The sequence below is a fragment of the Sitophilus oryzae genome, unplaced genomic scaffold (assembly GCF_002938485.1).
Source record: "Sitophilus oryzae breed Bouriz unplaced genomic scaffold, Soryzae_2.0 scaffold_1007_pilon_pilon, whole genome shotgun sequence".
NCBI lineage: Eukaryota > Metazoa > Arthropoda > Insecta > Coleoptera > Curculionidae > Sitophilus > Sitophilus oryzae.
Window position 1 is genome coordinate 85,925 of NW_022145624.1, and position 17,073 is coordinate 102,997.

Below are 17,073 nucleotides of genomic sequence, written 5' to 3' on the forward strand. Positions count from 1 at the left end.
GCTATGGAAAAAAATATTGTTTTATACACGACGATAAAATGGCATTATCGTCCCCGAAATTTACAACCAAATCTTCGGTCGACGATAAAATACCATTTTCTCGTCTTCTATAAAAAATAACTATTAACATCATATTTAGCTTCATTTTAAGGTTAATTGGATATACCTTCCTTGCATACTCTTCTTTCATTTGCATCCATGTTTATTGCATATTGTATATGTTGTTGATGTAACTGCTCACTAAACATCAACTTATGTCTACGTTTTGTTCACTGCTATTTTTACTAAATCCTCTTATACGGCTGTTAGGGCAGTCTCAGGGCTTTGGCAAAAGGCAGTTTCTGAGACGGTTTTACAGAGATCATTTCTCGGTTTTCGTCTTTTGATTTTTCAAGTTTTTCGTCTTGTAAAGACAATCTGGGGACATACTGTATATTGTGCTTCTTCTGTTATTTAAAAAAAACATGAATTCTTGTTTCAGTGTCCAATTTTTATAGTTATATGTCACAACTGGTAGTATCAATTGATCTCATTACTTTAATTGCGTTCTACATTTGAAACAAGATGAAATCCCACCAAAATAACTTTTGTAAACCTTTCAATTCTCTGAGTTTTGTCGACATGTATGTGTCTAATATGATCATTTACTTCAAGAAACATTAAAAAATTAAAAATTTACTGAAGATATCAACTTGGCAAAGCAGTCTAAACGCTACCATTATCTTTGAATTGAATCATTCACCTTGCGGCGTCACAACTTCTGACCATTCATTGTGTTAAACTGACCGACTTATAAGACGCTGAAACTGACGTCTATTTGTTCTTATGCTAATCGACGTACAACACAAGAAAGGAATAATTATTAATAGCTGTATCTCTCTCTGCTTACCACGGCAACCCACACGCCATGTCGAAATGTCACATCTGTCATTAATAAAGTTTTGCGGTCTCAATTGAAGCGAGATAGCCCGTCATCTCGCTTATGATTAGTCGAACAATGGCGCGGCTTTGACAGCCAATTAATGTTGTTTGTAACAAGTTTTTTGCGGTGTGTTGCTGTAACGTCGATTGCTTCATGTTCGTGGCGTATATTGAAGGGTGTGACGTAGGCATTTCCTCCTTTAAATATTAGTATGATTTTTAAATGTGGAATCTGAAATAAATAAAACAAAAGTCGGGTTTATATCACACAAAGTACCGTTTGTGTCCAGGAACGATTCATAGTTTCATAGATGTCGATTTTCGAAAGAAATCAGAACGTGTACATTATTTCGTATATTCTTCATTTTATTGATTTTATGGAAAGCACTGTTGATTAAAATGTTGTATCCTATGTTATAGGGCTTGTTTCTCTCTACAATTTCCTGTCTCACAATGTACCGTTTGTGTCAGGGAAGGGTTCATAGTTTCATAGATGTCGATTTTCGAAGGAAATCAGAACATGTACATTATTTCGTATATTCTTCATTTTATTGATTTAATATTAAAATATAGAGAACAAATTACAACAACAGTCAAATGGATTGTCTCAAGTCATTCCAGATGATTTAGTAAATCAGTCATTCGTTCCAGATGATTGAAAGAGAAACTCAGTTCACTGTTAGGCAGTACCAGGTTAGCCGGATGTGCTAGTTTTTAATGAAACTTACATCTCAGATAATTTTTAAGTTTAAAATTTTTTATTGCATATAAATCTAGTTAATATAAGGGGTGTGAATATAATTCCATGGCCTTAAATCTCCATACAGAAATACCACCTACATTTCCGAGATAAGAGACGGCAAATAAACAGAAACAAATAAAACAAAGTGGTTCTCCTGCGCCGTAAAACATTTTTATCTAAATATCTTCGGCCTGTCACCTAAATAAACAAGACTAATTAACGTCAAATCTCCTAACCACTGCATCTGTCCTTGTTCAAACTTGACGCACAGAGGCGTAGAGGAATTTAATTTAAAATGTTTTGTCTGGTTTGAATGATGATGAAGATATAGAAGAGTATTTCAGGCAATTAATATACAGTTCAGGATCTCTACTACCAGAAATCAACAGAAGAATTAAGTTAGCATGGAGTACTTTTGGAAGAAACTCAGTCATACTCAAATCTAGAATGGCACTTTATCTATCAATTAATATGGTACGGCCACGTTCAGAGAATGCACAATGAAATAATTCCAAAACAAGTCATTCATTGGATACCACCTGGTAAACGAAAGAGAGGACGTCCCAAGAAAACATGGATGGAAGGAATAAGAAGGTCGATGAGCGAGAAAAATCTGACTGAAGATCGATGGGAAAATCGCACAGGGTGGAAGTTAGGCATCGGACAACGTCGTAGGACGTTCTGACCCGAATTTATATATATTTATATATATTTAACCGTAGCTATTTAGTTATTTCGTAAAAGGCATACCTTTTAATGTTGACTGCAGCTGTAAGACCAGTCTTGCACGTCTCGGTTTTGGCGGTGTAAACATAGTCGCTTTCAGCTACAATTCCGTTCTTCACAGCGTAGTCCAAAGCATCTTGGTAGATACCTCCATTGCATCCTTGGCTGATGTAGCTACCTCCAGTTGCACAGTCTACCAGTTGCTGTTCGGAAAGAGACTTAAGTTCACCGGTCTTGATAGCGTAGGCACCTTCAACTACTGCGGTCTACAAAGAGGGGTAGTTATACTTAGTTCAGGTTTTATTGAATCAGACAATTTGAAAACTTACACTGGCGAAAGCCCAGCACGATCCACAGCTTCCTTGGTCTTTGATTGGGTTGACAACTCCTTGGTCCCTCCAGTCGAAGGTGTCTGGACTTACTGCACCTATTGGTGCCCTTTAAACGGAAAATACGTTGAAAATTACCATTACTGTTTAAATTTAATAGTTATTTTTTATACAAGACAATAGACGATAAAATGTTATTTTATCATCGACCGAAAATATAGATGAATTAATTTCGGGAGACCATAATGCAACTTTATAAGGCAATTTTCACAGATGTTATGGAAAGAAATATCTAAGTACATTTTCCAAAAATTACTTACTTGTATACAGGTCTGGTAACGTTGACGTTGGGTCTTTGTTTGTAGGACTGTCTGAGCATAGCTCCAAACTCTTCAGAGGTCATGTCAGCGAACTTAGTGATTCCCAGAGTGTATGTTGATTCTCCTTTGGCGAAAAGGGCATTTTGTTCTTCGATTTTCTTCAGGTTGTCTCGGAAAATGGCGAATCTTTTCGTCTCCTCAACTTTGTCTTGGTAAAGCTTGGTGTGCTTGGTCTGAATAAATAATTTTAATGAATTTAGTCATGTAAAAAATGGAAATAACTGATTTACCTTGAATTCGGACCATAGCTGGGCAGCTTTAAGCTCCGAACTAGCTGATACTGCCAAAACAAGAGCTGCAAAAACGATGAATGCTTTCATTTTTAATGGTGTATAGTAGACTGTGCTTCATTTCGAGGTTTTTAGTCTTTTTATAAAAGTTTCAAGTAGTTTTTTTGATTATCAATATTGATATGCAATTACAATATTATTTTATAGAAAAAATGTAAGTATGTACTTAATATTTATAATTCTATCCGTATCGAAACAAGGAAATGTTATTATTTCTATTTTTTTTCTATTGCATTGTTTTACATTAAATTTAATTATATTTTGTGTATTTATCATTCAGTAATTATATAAGTTTATTGGTTATATTAGCATCTCATTGAGGCATCATCATGGTGATGGCTCAATGAGATAGACTTTGACGTCATTTATAGTATTTTTATCACATTTTTTATTGATTTTAGTCTGGATTTTTTCCACAAAAATCTTATAGACTATAAATTTATCTCGAGTACTTGTGCAAACAATGTAATTTGTCAATAATGAATACACAAATAAGATTTTGAACAATGTACCACTCGACGACTATTTTTATGCTAAATAAATATCGATTATTCAAATATAGAAATAAGTAACTATTTTTGTCAACTACTCGCTAATCTCTACTAGACATTCAGTGACAATTGTTTTAAACTTTGTCTATTTGATCAAATTTGATTAAACAAATAAATGAAACATTTTATCATTTCATTAATGATTTTGATTTTGGTTTGATTAGTTTAACAAAAACACAATAGATAAAATCAAAACTAAAATGAAAAAGTATTAATTATTAATTATTTTATTTACAAAACTGTACAGGGTGGTTCGAACTCTATTCCGGAAACTTCGGCAGCATATTCTGCAGAGAAAAATAGGTCAAAAAGTTTGTATAAATGTATGTCCTAAAATACTTAGTTTCGGAGATACAGGGTGTACAAGTTTAATTTTTATTTCGATTTTTTTCCAAAAAATATGTAGGGGGCGCCCTCTACAAGTAGGAGTCATATTGACATAAAAATCAAATTTCTCATGTCAAAAAACTCCCAGACACTAATTTTCATCCATATATTGACGTTACTTCAGAAATTATTTGGAAAAAATCGAAATAAAAATGAAAGTTCTACATCCTGTATCTCTGAAACTAAGTATTTTAGGACATACATTTATACGAACTTTTTGATCTATTTTTTATATGCAGGATATAAAATCTTCCCCTGTATAGAGACTGTACATAACTTATTACTGAACGTAAATATTAATAATATTTTTATACGGCTCGAATGCTGAATGTTAATGCCTCCGGCTTATTGATTTCGACATAAAGAAAGACGTATGGCGGCCATTAATTTAACTCTAATGACACAACACCATTCGCCATTTGCATGTTTAATCGGTAGTAAAACTTTTATTTATTGCCACTTCTAGATTGGACCGGCATATATAAAGGATTAGAGAGACTTGGCAACGGTTGTTAATTGCCACGCTATATTATACAGAAAAAAAAATAAAATCATTAATTTTCTTATTGATGTTCAGTCATTCATATAGCTTTTTTCCATAGCAACTATTAAAATTGTCTTATATCTATCAAAAATAGTAGATAAAATAGTACTTTAACAGCAAGGGTTGATTAAATGATACTTCAACAGCGAGGATAGGTTAAAATCTTTATTTCTTCTCGCACGTTTTTTAATTGCCTCCATTTTTGAAAATTTTTGTATTCGTACAGCAATTACAAGAAATGTTGAACACATATACCTGGGCATACGAGGCTTTGGGCCTTAAGCTAAACATCGACAAAACTAAAATTACCCACATTCAAAAGAATAACTTTAGATATTTTTGATTAACCCGTTTACGAGTTATCGCCGATTTCTTTTTAAGTATTTCTCCTTTCTTATGGCCCTGTATTTGCTTATGAGCACCAGTCAAGGTAAAAGATAACTGTCAAATGAAGTTGTCATTTCAGAAATTTATCTATTTAATGCTTTATTATTATTGAAAACTCATTCCTACATCGGAAATCTTAAAGATGTATTTATAAATACAAATTAATATGAATTAAAGTAAAATAAAGTAATCAATTACAAGGTTAATTATAGTATTATTACAATATTCAATAACTTATTAATTTAGGTACTATTAAATTGTTAGAACTTTAGGATATAAGATGTTCAAATATTCCTCCATTGACTGCTAGACAATAACCCAGGCGATCATAAAATTCTCTTCTTACATTCGCTAGTTGGTAAACTGAAATTCTATTGCATTCGGCAGAAATTAGAATTAATAAATGTAAAGATAGTATGAACAGAGACAACGGTCCAATTCCTTCAAGTTCTTTGTTCCTACTACTCAAGTGGCGGAAATCTAACTGTTACGCTCAGTGGGTTCTGACTCGGTTGGCTAGATTTTGCCACGCCCACTCGGTGCCCACTGGGCGAGTATATAAACGCTCAACTTGTAGATTGTACTTTAGTTTATAATCATCTGCTGATGATGCTAACATGGTTAGCGAGACGCGCGTCCAGTGTAAAAGTAAACGCGTTTTGGTTTGGTTTGGTTTGGTTTGGCCCCAGAGAAAGAAATAATTTGGCGAAATATCAGGAGACCTTGCTGGCCAATTTACTGTATGATTTAGGCCAATAACGTTTCCGTTGAAACTATTGTCTAAATATTCCCGAACAGCCAGAGTACTATGTGCCGGGCAGCCATCCATTTGGTACTAAACTTCCTGATTTTCCCTAGCGGCATCATGTAAAGCAGGTAAAATATGATTTTCGAGTAGTTCCAAATAGTATTCTGCATTTAAATTTCGCGTAAGAAATAATGGCCCGATAATATTGTGTCCGAATATCCCTGCCCAAACATTTACTTTCTGTGGATATTGCGTCCTTGTTTCGACAAACCTGTGTTGGTTTTCTTTGTTTCAATATTGATAATTTTGAACATTGTGTTCATTATTTAAGGTAAACTTGCATTCGTCAGTGAAACATGTTTTTTAAAAATTCCCTATCCGTGTTTGCTCTTTCCATCATATCAAAACAAAACGCCTGCCGCCGTATTTCGTCCCCATCTCGTAGCTCTTGGTGCTTTTCATATTTGAAGGAATAGTATTTATATCGTTTCAAAATTCGAAAAGCTGTAGCGTGATCTATTCCTATTATTTCATCCTCAAGTTTCCTTGTGCTGATCTTTCCATCGTTCTCTTCCATGCACAATAAAACTTCCAAGTCGGTATCATTTCTTGCATCTTCTCTTTGTTCCTGCCTTGCTTCACATCTGCAGTTATTTATTAGGGTACCTTGGGTCTCAAATCTCTGGATATTCCTTGCGATTGTAGATTTTCCAGGTATCGGTCTATTCGGATACAGAGCAGCAAACATGTCCGACACCTTTTGATAACTATTTCCTTGATAATACCATTTAATCATCAATACTTTTTCTTCCCCTAGTGTAATTCTATGTATGGCTAATATTTTCGATGTAGGTATGCGTTTTTAATAATAATAATAATAAAGCACTAAGTAGATAAATTTCTGAAATGACAACTTCATTTGACAGTTATCTTTTACCTTGACTGGTGGTCATAAGTAAATACAGCGCCATAAGAAAGGAGAAATATTTAAAAAGAAATCGGTGATAACTCGTAAACGGGCTAATCAAAAATATCTAAAGTTATTCTTTTGAATGTGGGTTTTAGTGCTCTTCAAAAAACCTAAATAGAATTATTCTCTAAAATAATTAGGGAAGTCAATAATTGACCCTAAAATTTACATGGGATTTCCTATGTCCCGCTCGACGATGCAACACCCGGTATATGATCTAGGACTATAGTAAATAATGCAAGAGTTCTCTAGTCCTTCGCTGTTTATAAAACCCATCCATCGAATTACCATAGAAATGATTTTATTATGAAAAGTATTCGGCCATAAAACAGACACTGCTTTCAGTTTTACGAACGATGGTCTTCGATAATGCTCTTATCTTAAATCTTCCAGATTTTATTCGCTATGTATTAAATTCTTCTGATTTCACTACGCCACCATATTTATGGGCGATATTATACAGATAATTGGTATGAGATGTCATAAATATGGTTACGGCGATCCGAAGAACATATAACTGCTGTTTCTGCTTCGATTATAATTTTATTATGAGTGTTTTAATGAAGGCGGCTTGTAAGCGTTTCGACAGATGCTCATAATATTAATTTTATCTATCAAGGAAATTTATTTATCGAGGGTTTTATAATAGTTTCGAGACTTTTTTTTAATTATATTAGTTTTTAAATCGTCTGGTTTATAAGTTGTGTAAATATAAATAATTCTGTATGATAATTTTGATTTTTTTTCCATAGTATCTGTCAAATCTTTATTGGAATTTCCTTTTAGCATCATCAGCTCAGCAGATGATGGATGTTGCATCGTCGAGCAGGACATAGGAAATCCCATATAAATTTTAATGGCTTCCCTAATTATTTTAGAGAATAATTCTATTTAGGTTTATTGAAGAGCACTAAACCACATTTCAAAAGAATAACTTTAGATATTTTTGATTAGCCCGTTTACGAGTTATCGCCTATTTCTTTTTAAATATTTCTCCTTATGGCCCTGTATTTACTTATGAGCACCAGTCAAGGTAAAAGATAACTGTCAAATGAAGTTGTCATTTCAGAAATTTATCTATTTAGTGCTTTATTATTATTATTATTAAAAACTCATACCTACATCGAAAATATTAGCCATGAATTACACTACCGAAGAAAAAGTATTGATGATTAAATGGTATTATCAAGGAAATAGTTATCAAAACGTGTCGGACATGTTTGCTGCTCAGTATCCGAATAGACCGATACCTGGAAAATCTACAATCGCAAGGAATATCCAGAGATTTGAGACCAAAGGTACCCTAATGAATAACTGCAGATGTGAAGCAAGGCAGGAACAAAGAGAAGATGCAAGAAATGATACCGACTTGGAAGTTTTATTGTGCGTGGAAGAGAACGATGGAAAGATCAGCACAAGGAAACTTGAGGATGAAATACGAATAGATCACACTACAGCGTTTCGAATTTTGAAACGACATAAATACTATTCCTTCAAATATGAAAAGCACCAAGAGCTACGAGATGGGGACGAAATACGGCGGCAGGCGTTTTGTTTTGATATGATGGAAAGAGCAAACACGGATAGGGAATTTTCATGGTTCGGGCATTATCCAAGGTGTCCTAACCTTGGTTGAACGTCATCAATGACACCATGCGTCGTCTTATAGAGTTTGCTGGTGGCCGTATTATGATGTGCAACCAAAGTTTTGTTAAACATACTATATATCGTAAATACCTTATATAAACGTTAAATCTTGTAGTTTCTCGGTTGAAGAGAGACGTCGATGCGAAAACTCTTGGACCTCTCCAGCTGTCATCGCATAACTCTGCTCGCGGCCTCTGCAAGGCATTAATATTACGCCTACCCAATATGTAAGCAGCGTGTTTTTGTAATTTAACTCATTTATTAAGATTTATCGTTAGGAACGAACGCATCGGCATAGTCGTCGTTGCCTGCTTCTAAATCGAGATATTCTCTGTTCCCTCTGTCTCTATCCTGCTCTATTTTTGACCGGGGGCGATAAATTATTTTTAGGAAAAATATCGGCAGGAGTGTCGGTTAAATTCAATTATTTTTTAGTATTTTTTAAACTCTAAACTCGTTTGACTTTCGTTTTTAGGTCTCAGCTTTAAGAGTCCATTTTAATAGTCCGAAAAAGTAGCAAAATAAGCGTTCGGCATTTAACGCTTTTTGTAAAACCACAGATTAAGTATACTATATGTGTACAGATAAAAATCTTATCCCTAATTCGTGGTTGGAAAATCGTTTTTTATGACGATGTGCAAACGAGTAAAATTTCCTGTGCGCAAAAATAAACTCGCATAAAATAAAAATAAACAGCGTAATAGACAGATATCGCTAAACGGAATAGCGTGCATGGACGTTAACAAGGCCAGGTGTTATTTTCTTTACGTGAGGTGGTATTAACTCTCTTCATTTATAGTTATCGGATCGGAAAGAATTCTGTTCGCGTCGCGTCCGCTATTAACTTAACCTAACTTTGAATTTAAAACTTTGAAATTGTTTTGTTTACTAGACATTTTAAAACTAAAGGGCTAAAGTGCTTATTTCCAGTGCTTTATTGTTCAACGTCTGCCAGTGGGTTTAGGGCAACAAGCAACAAATTTTCTTAGAAGGGCTAAGTCGTCATCTGCTGTAAACCTAAGCCTCTTTATAGGTTCTTTAATATTGGAAGAGGTGGAATCCATATTTTGGGCCATATTTATTTAATTAAAACTAATCCCAGCTACTTAAATATCAAATTACCTAATAAAACTAAAGTAATAATTCAAAACAATTCAAACATAACCTAAAATAAAAGATCTCGCCGGCCGGCTCCGGTTGTCAAATACCCGCACATGCCCATTTAAGCAATTTTTAAACGTTATCAGAGGTTATTTAGAAAGAGCGCTTGGTGTAATTGATCCGCAAATTACGTCAGGCGGTATCGTTATCAGCGGGCGTTGCGTTAAAAATTGACTCGCGCATATCGTAGCCATGATAAGGTACGCGTAAATACTGCTTGACTCTATTCGGTTTTCCGATATCTCTCTAATAACCGTGCCGGTCAGGCGCTGTGCACAATTTTAGAGGCCATAAGTGGGCGTGCTATGTGCGCAAACTAGTAACCTAACTAGTGCCCGATTCCGAAAATTGGAACCACGAAAAACAATAAAGGAAAAACAAAGTTTATAATCTATATAATCTGTGGTAAAACTGGCTAGGTATTTTTACCACAAATGAAGAAGGAAATTAAAGATAAATAATTATGCTATATCCGTATTGTAGCACATTTTTAGGCAACTTCTTTATTTTTAAGATTTTGATGATCAAACATCACCAAAATATTCTTTATGTTTGGACTAAATTTTCTCTAAAATAAAGACGTAATTTAAAATTTCGTTACAATACGGAAATAGATTGAAGTTTTGTGAGAAGTAAACTCTGTAAAACCGTCTGAGGTACTGGTTTTGTCAAAGCCCTACGACTATGTATGATAAGTTCTAACTCAAAAAGGGTGCCATTCCATTTTATAATTTTCGCATTGTCTCAATCTACTCTGTGTCCTGTATCCCAAGAATGCTGACAACATCCGACAGTAAAAAGGCATAGAACAGCTTGGTCTACCACAGATTGGTAGTCTTGGTCCGTCCTGTACGGGCACGTTTTTGCTTCTCTGTTCGAGACCGAGGGGTCGTAAACAACCTTCCGCCATAAATTCGGCCGCGCTTTTGAAAGCGACTGACAGTTTTACAGGCAATGAACACGATAAAGTCGCATCAGCGGAGAGATATATTAAGAAAGCGGACGTTTGTACGTGTAGCGCGGGACGTTGTGTGCCGGTGTGTGTGTGTGTGTACGGGGCTTTGATATTTTTCTTTCTCTTCGGGCGATGGCGGTTTCGTTTTAATAGCGCCGCGTTTTTGCGTTTTACGACTGCGGGTCGAGTCGTTAAGAGACGAGACTTGGAAAGTGGGTTGGCTTGGCTGGAAGGCACTATTTTTGGGAACTCTTTCGGTGAAAAATAGTTCTACTATAGAATCCGATCTTGTACAAAGCAAGTCGTGAAGAATTCCTCTATAAACCATCTCTGGGATTCATCCTAAACAATTTTTGACATTATGTTGAAATGTAGCCCAAAATATTGTACACGCCCATGGGCGCTGGACAGGGGGGGCAAGAGGGGGCATTTGCCCCCCCCCCCTGGATCACTGAAACAATAAAAATAAAAATCTTCTTACATCCATCTGTAAAAAAAAATCATTATTATGAAATTGTTGGGTGTTACCTGTAAAATAATAAAAAATGTGGTAATTATTGGGAAAACTGGAAATCGTCCGATTTTTACCAAAATTGGTATACACACTATTTTGAGGTCGTAGATTACGAATCTATTTTTTTCTTGGCGGTCTCTTACCGTTTTTCAGAAAAACGGAAAATTATTTCAACATTGAATTTTTCTTTATTTCGGCCCTATAAAGTAATAATTTCACTATATTTTCATTATATTATAGTTTATCTAGAAGCCACACTTGATTGGGGATAGAAAAGTGTCCAACATTTTACTGAAAAACACTTTTCTTAACAAAATAGCAAAGAAAATTGAGACCAGATGGAAGTTTGACATTTGATATATCCTTCTTTCTCTCTCCTATGTAATAAGAGAGACAAATATATTCTAGACTTAATCTAGAAATTTGAAAATTTACAACGTTGCCATATCTTCTATTTTTTCGGGTGATTAGGGATTTTAAATAAACTACCTATTATGAGATCGACAATAATTAAATATACACCTATATCCACAAAATTACGCGGAAGAGTTTTGATTGCATTGGTTTTAACTTGGGTTAATCTTTTTTTAGTTAATCTAATAATATAACAACAAAAGATTAACACCCTCTGCATGGAAGTTGTAACCAATGCAATCAAAACTCTTTCGTGCAACTTCGTGGGTATAAATAGTCAGATCTCGTTGGTAAAATAGCAGTTATGGGAAGGAGCCGTTCTTCTGGCGACCGCCTTTCGTAATTCCAGAATGAGCGAAAAAAACACGCTAAATTTAGGTTTAGCATTGGCAGCGTTGCTTTAAATGCCAGAAACACTTACTTCGGGTTTCTCTTATTACCGATTCTGAACCGTCCTAGAACTGTGATGCGTATGCGCAGAAGGAAATATGGTCGCCATGTTTCACATCCATAGAGTAATATGCTTTTAACTAGTGTCTCGTATATATTATATTTCCTTTTTTTTGTAATTTCAGTGCTCCATAGAATGCCATTTATGTATCTGATAACTCTTCGTGCCTGTATTACTCTGTTGTTTATTTCTCTATCGTCCGTTCCATCTCCTGTAAATATCGATCCCAGGTACCTGTAATCTTCACATGCCCTAATTTCCATATTATTGTCTAAAATAAGATTTTCAGTATTAGCTCCAATTGGAAGGTATTTTGTTTTTTCTGTATTTACTGTGAGACCCCATTTAGCATATTCTTCAATTATTTTCCGCACCATATATTCCATGTCATCTTTGTCGTTTGCAATTATGGCCTGGTCGTCTGCAAATTGCAAGGTGTATAGACATATGTCATTTAGTTCTATACCCATTCCGTTACATTTTCTTTTCCATAGATGTAAGGCCTTGGCAATATAAATTTTAAATAGTGTTGGGGATATACAGCAACCCTGTCGGAGCCCTTTAGTGATAGAAATTTCCTCTGAGAGACCGTTGACCGTTTTTATTTGTGATTTTCCTCCATGGTAAAGATTCTGTACAGCTTTTATCAGAGCTGCGTTAATTCTTGATTCGTGCAATAGTTCCCATAATTTTATTATTGGCACTATCTATATCATATGCTTTTTGTAGATCGATGAATGTTATATGAGCTTCCTGGTTCATTGCAGATTTCTTCTCGATGATCTGTTTCAATGCAAAGGTATTATCTGTACATGATCTTCCGCTTCTGAAACCATTCTGCTCTTCTTCTTCGTAGCTGGAGTATTCCTCTTCAATTAAGTTCCTCAGTATCCTTCCATAGAGGCGACTCATAGTGCTGGTGACCGAAATTCCCCTGTAGTTATTGGGATCCTTCCTTGAGCCCTTTTTATATATAGAGGAGATATATGCTTTTTTCCACTGTTCAGGTACTGGATGACCATTTAAGCACTGGTTAACTATGTTTGTTAACATTCTAAACAGTTTTTTGCTTCCAGATTTTATGAGTTCCGCATATACTCCCTCTGGGCCACATGCTCTTCCATTCTTTAAAGACATTACAGCGGTCTTTATTTTGTTGGTATCCACGTAGATTTCCTCTCCTTCAATGTTTATTTCTGGCTGTGGCGGTTCTTGATACTCAGGTCTGTTCTCTGACAACAATTTGGAATAATATTTCACCCATTCTTTGTTGGTTATTATTTCTATAGGGGCTGACTCCTGTTTTTCAGTTGTTGTTGTTTTTATAAATCTCCATACTTCCGTATTCCTTCTTCCGCCTTTATACGTATTAATTTCTTTGCATTTGTCATCCCACACTTTATTCCTTTCTTCGTTTACCATTCTCCTCACCTCATTTTTCTTGTCATTATAAGTGCGCTTGTCTAGTTCAGATTTCGAATTTAGCCATTTCAAATACAGTATCTTTTTTTCCTCTACAAGTTTTTCAAGTTCATCAGTCCACCACAACTTTCGGCTCTTTCGTCTTGCTTTTATTCCTAATGCTTCCTCTGCGGCTCCATGAATACTGTCAATTATATTATTGTATGTTAGGTGAAAAGGCCTTTCCGAATCTTCTATAAGTTTTTCATCAAGCCTGTTCTGGTAAAGATATTTGACGCTGTCATGCATTAGACTTTCTAAATTATATCTTACTGTGGTAACTGGCTTCGTTCTTCCTGTTTCCTCTTGGTTGTTTTGTTTAATTTGATATGGTGGAAAGAGAATTTTTGATCTTAAAAGGTAATGATCTGAGTGGTGTCCGGTGCCCCTTAGGATTCTTACATCATTAATTTTTATGTTGTTACTTTGTTTTGTAATTATATAATCTATTATTGATCTAATCTATTATTGATTGACCAATGAATTAACACCCTACAAATAACCACGCTAACCAAAGCTTAATAGTTGCCTTGCTGGGGCTAGACACAATTCTCATTACTACAGTGAGGTGTCTCTCCAAGTTGTACCTACTTCTTGGTATGTCATGCACTGGGAGTTGGTACTGAAGCTTTATGTTTTTTTTAGATTTTACTTATTAATTCTATCTATAGTTTAATCTTTTACATTCAGTCAGAAAAAAATATAAAATCTTGTTATTTATTTATTCCTGAATAGACTATTATTCTCAATCAATTAATTACTAAATCAATTTGTAATAACAAACGCGACATAATATTGCGTTGCAAAAAATCGATTATAATTAATGTCAAACCAATATAGAAAAAAAAACTGTTTGAATATAAAGATATATAAGCTCGATACTCGACTACATAAATCGAAAAAAAACCTTTCAACAAGGAAAAAATATATTCTACAACATTAATAAACATAACGTCTGTTTTTTCTCTTTCGACATTATACAACTGAATGCTACAAACTAATTTAAATATCGCAATACGAATTAATCGAACGGGCCGTAATAAATAATAATAAATAAATATTTAATTAGCAATTAGCATTTTTAATGGCACAGTCGATCCTGTACGGTTTCTCAACGCCGCTGTTTCAAATTTAATGCCGTACGCGTCCAATATTAGTATTTTATGGCTGTTTTTCCTATTTATTAATTGGTCAGGCAGTCTTTAATTATATACGCGAGGAATTAATGTTTTAAAAATAAATGTTGTCTGAATAAAAACAAATAACGATGCATTTAATTAATTTAAGTATCATATTTCGTTAACCACGTCAATAATTTAACTGATGTTTGTGATTAATCATTTGGATGTTTTATTGGGTTTACCTCGAAATAATATTATTAAAATTTAGTTTATTTTTCTATACAGGGTCCGGCAATAGTGCGTTGGGCATCTGTAGCTCCTAGAATAAAAAAATTGAGAATTTTGTTTAAGTACAAACCTAAACTATGTACCAGGATGTATTTCAGGAAAATATTTTAACTTCTATAGGGTGGCTCAAAAAAGTGTGTGTGGACCTGGATAATTTTTTTTAAATGGAACACCCTGTATATTATTGCATTTTTGGCTTCCTTTCAGATCACTTTACATAACCCTAAGATATGAATAAATATATTTCGATAGTTTCAGAGATATTAAAAAATAAATCGAAAAATATATATTTTTCAGCCCTTCTTAAAAAAATTATTAAAAATACAAGAACTGTCCTGAAATCAAAACTATATTAGGTATTTACTTTAGATGGTCTGTTCTTACTTTGCTATAAATATGGTAATCGTAAATCGTACAGGATGTTTACTATTCTATAGCCAAACTTTCTAAAATATAAAATATTTTTTCTTTGTTTTTTTTTAAATGGAACACCCTGTATATTATTTTTTTATTAGATGGAGAGTAAAAAAATGAACATTTTTTGTATTTAAAGTATTTCAAAATTTTTAACGGTTTCGCAGATACACGCAGTATTATTTCATATGGCGCTTTCAATGGTAAAATACGAGAAAAAATCATTGGGTGGTTTTAATAAATTTACTGTGGAAAATGCCACATAAAATATAAAACCGCAAATATCTGCGAAACTGTTAAAATTTTTGAAATACTCTAAATACAAAAAATGTTCATTTTTTAATTCTCCGTCTATTGAGGAAATAATATACAGGGTGTTCCGTTTAAAAAAACACCAAGAAAAATTATTTTATATTTTAGTAAGTTTGGCGTAGCATTTTGAACATCCTGTATAATTTACGATTTTCATATTTATAGCAAAGTAAGTATAGACCATCTAAAGTATATACCTAATATAGTTTTGATTTCAGAACGTTTCTTGTATTTTTAATAATTTTTGTAAGAAGGGCTGTAAAATATATATTTTTGATTTATTTTTTAATATCTCTGAAACTAATTAAAATATGTTTATTCATATCTTAGGATTATGTAAAGCGACCCGAAAGGAAGCCAAAAATGCAATAATATACAGGGTGTTCCATTTTAAAAAAATCATCAAGGTCCACTCGCACTTTTTTGAGCCACCCTATAGAAGTTAAAATACTTTCCTTAAATACATCCTGGTACATACTTTAAGTATGCACTTAAACAAAATTCTCAAGTTTTTTATTCTAGGAGCTACAGATGCCCGACGCACTATTGCCGGACCCTGTATATTATCATCATAATATTCAGATATTTTACAAAGCGCCTATCTGTTTTCAGTCGTTTTGCAAAATGCCTGATGAAGACTAATCAGATTGAACAAAACATTTTACGCGGGATTAGTATATAATTAACCTAAATTTATCCAATGACATTTCTTGAACTTCTCTTTTAAAATTTGGAAATAATGACACAAAAAGTGATAATTCTGTTAAGTAGAGAATGGTTGAGGATGATTATTATAAAGATCTAAATTCATTTTGTTCTAAAAGAAAGTAAAGTTCCACAAAGAAGCAGCCCTGTACAGGGTGGGTCAAATTCGACGCTTTTAAATGGAAACGCCCTTTTCTGTAGGAGATAGACAAAAACTAATATCGGTGTCTGGAGGTTAATTTTTGTCAAAAACAAGATGGTGAAAACCGCATATCGATATCTGTTACCGTTTCGGAGTTACGGGGTGTATTTCAAAAATATGCATTTTTAACAAATCGCTATAACTTTTTTGCTATGGAAAATTTTGTATTTTTATGAAAACATTTCCAAAGCACCTTTTTACGTAGAATTTAATGGTTTAAGTATATTTTTTTTTAAATTAATAATTTAAGAATTATCAACAGAAAATTTGATTTTTTATATGGGACACCCTGTATATTTTTACTTTATTGAAAAGAATTTAAAATTACCTTTCCGAAAATATAACACACTTGATATTTTGCTCGATTCCTCTTCGAGATATAGAGTATATAAAAATTCGCCCGCTTTAAATAAGTAGGTTTTGAACGGCACGGGCTGTAATGCAAAAAAATTC

At 33.8% G+C, this 17,073-nt stretch overlaps 1 protein-coding gene across 1 annotated transcript; it reads right to left on the reverse strand.

Moving 5' to 3' along the window:
• Positions 1-2,385: 2,385 nt before the first annotated feature.
• LOC115890025 (cathepsin L-like proteinase) lies at positions 2,386-3,465 on the reverse strand. Its single transcript, XM_030910165.1, has 4 exons — positions 3,329-3,465; positions 3,039-3,271; positions 2,719-2,827; positions 2,386-2,655 (listed from the first exon to the last, which is right to left on the reverse strand). The coding sequence occupies exons 1-4, from the start codon at positions 3,416-3,418 to the stop codon at positions 2,386-2,388; spliced, it is 702 nt and encodes a 233-aa protein (XP_030766025.1). The 5' UTR covers positions 3,419-3,465.
• Between the last annotated feature and the right edge of the window lie 13,608 nt (positions 3,466-17,073).

Bases quoted from the DNA above. Each gene is read 5' to 3' on its own strand.
- LOC115890025 (XM_030910165.1), bottom strand. From the start codon at position 3,418: ATGAAAGCATTCATCGTTTTTGCAGCTCTTGTTTTGGCAGTATCAGCT. The intron at 3,272-3,328 runs GTAAATCAGTTA...TTATTTATTCAG, and splicing joins AGCTATGGTCCGAATTCAAG to ACCAAGCACACCAAGCTTTA. The intron at 2,656-2,718 runs GTAAGTTTTCAA...CCCTCTTTGTAG, and splicing joins CGTGCTGGGCTTTCGCCAGT to ACCGCAGTAGTTGAAGGTGC.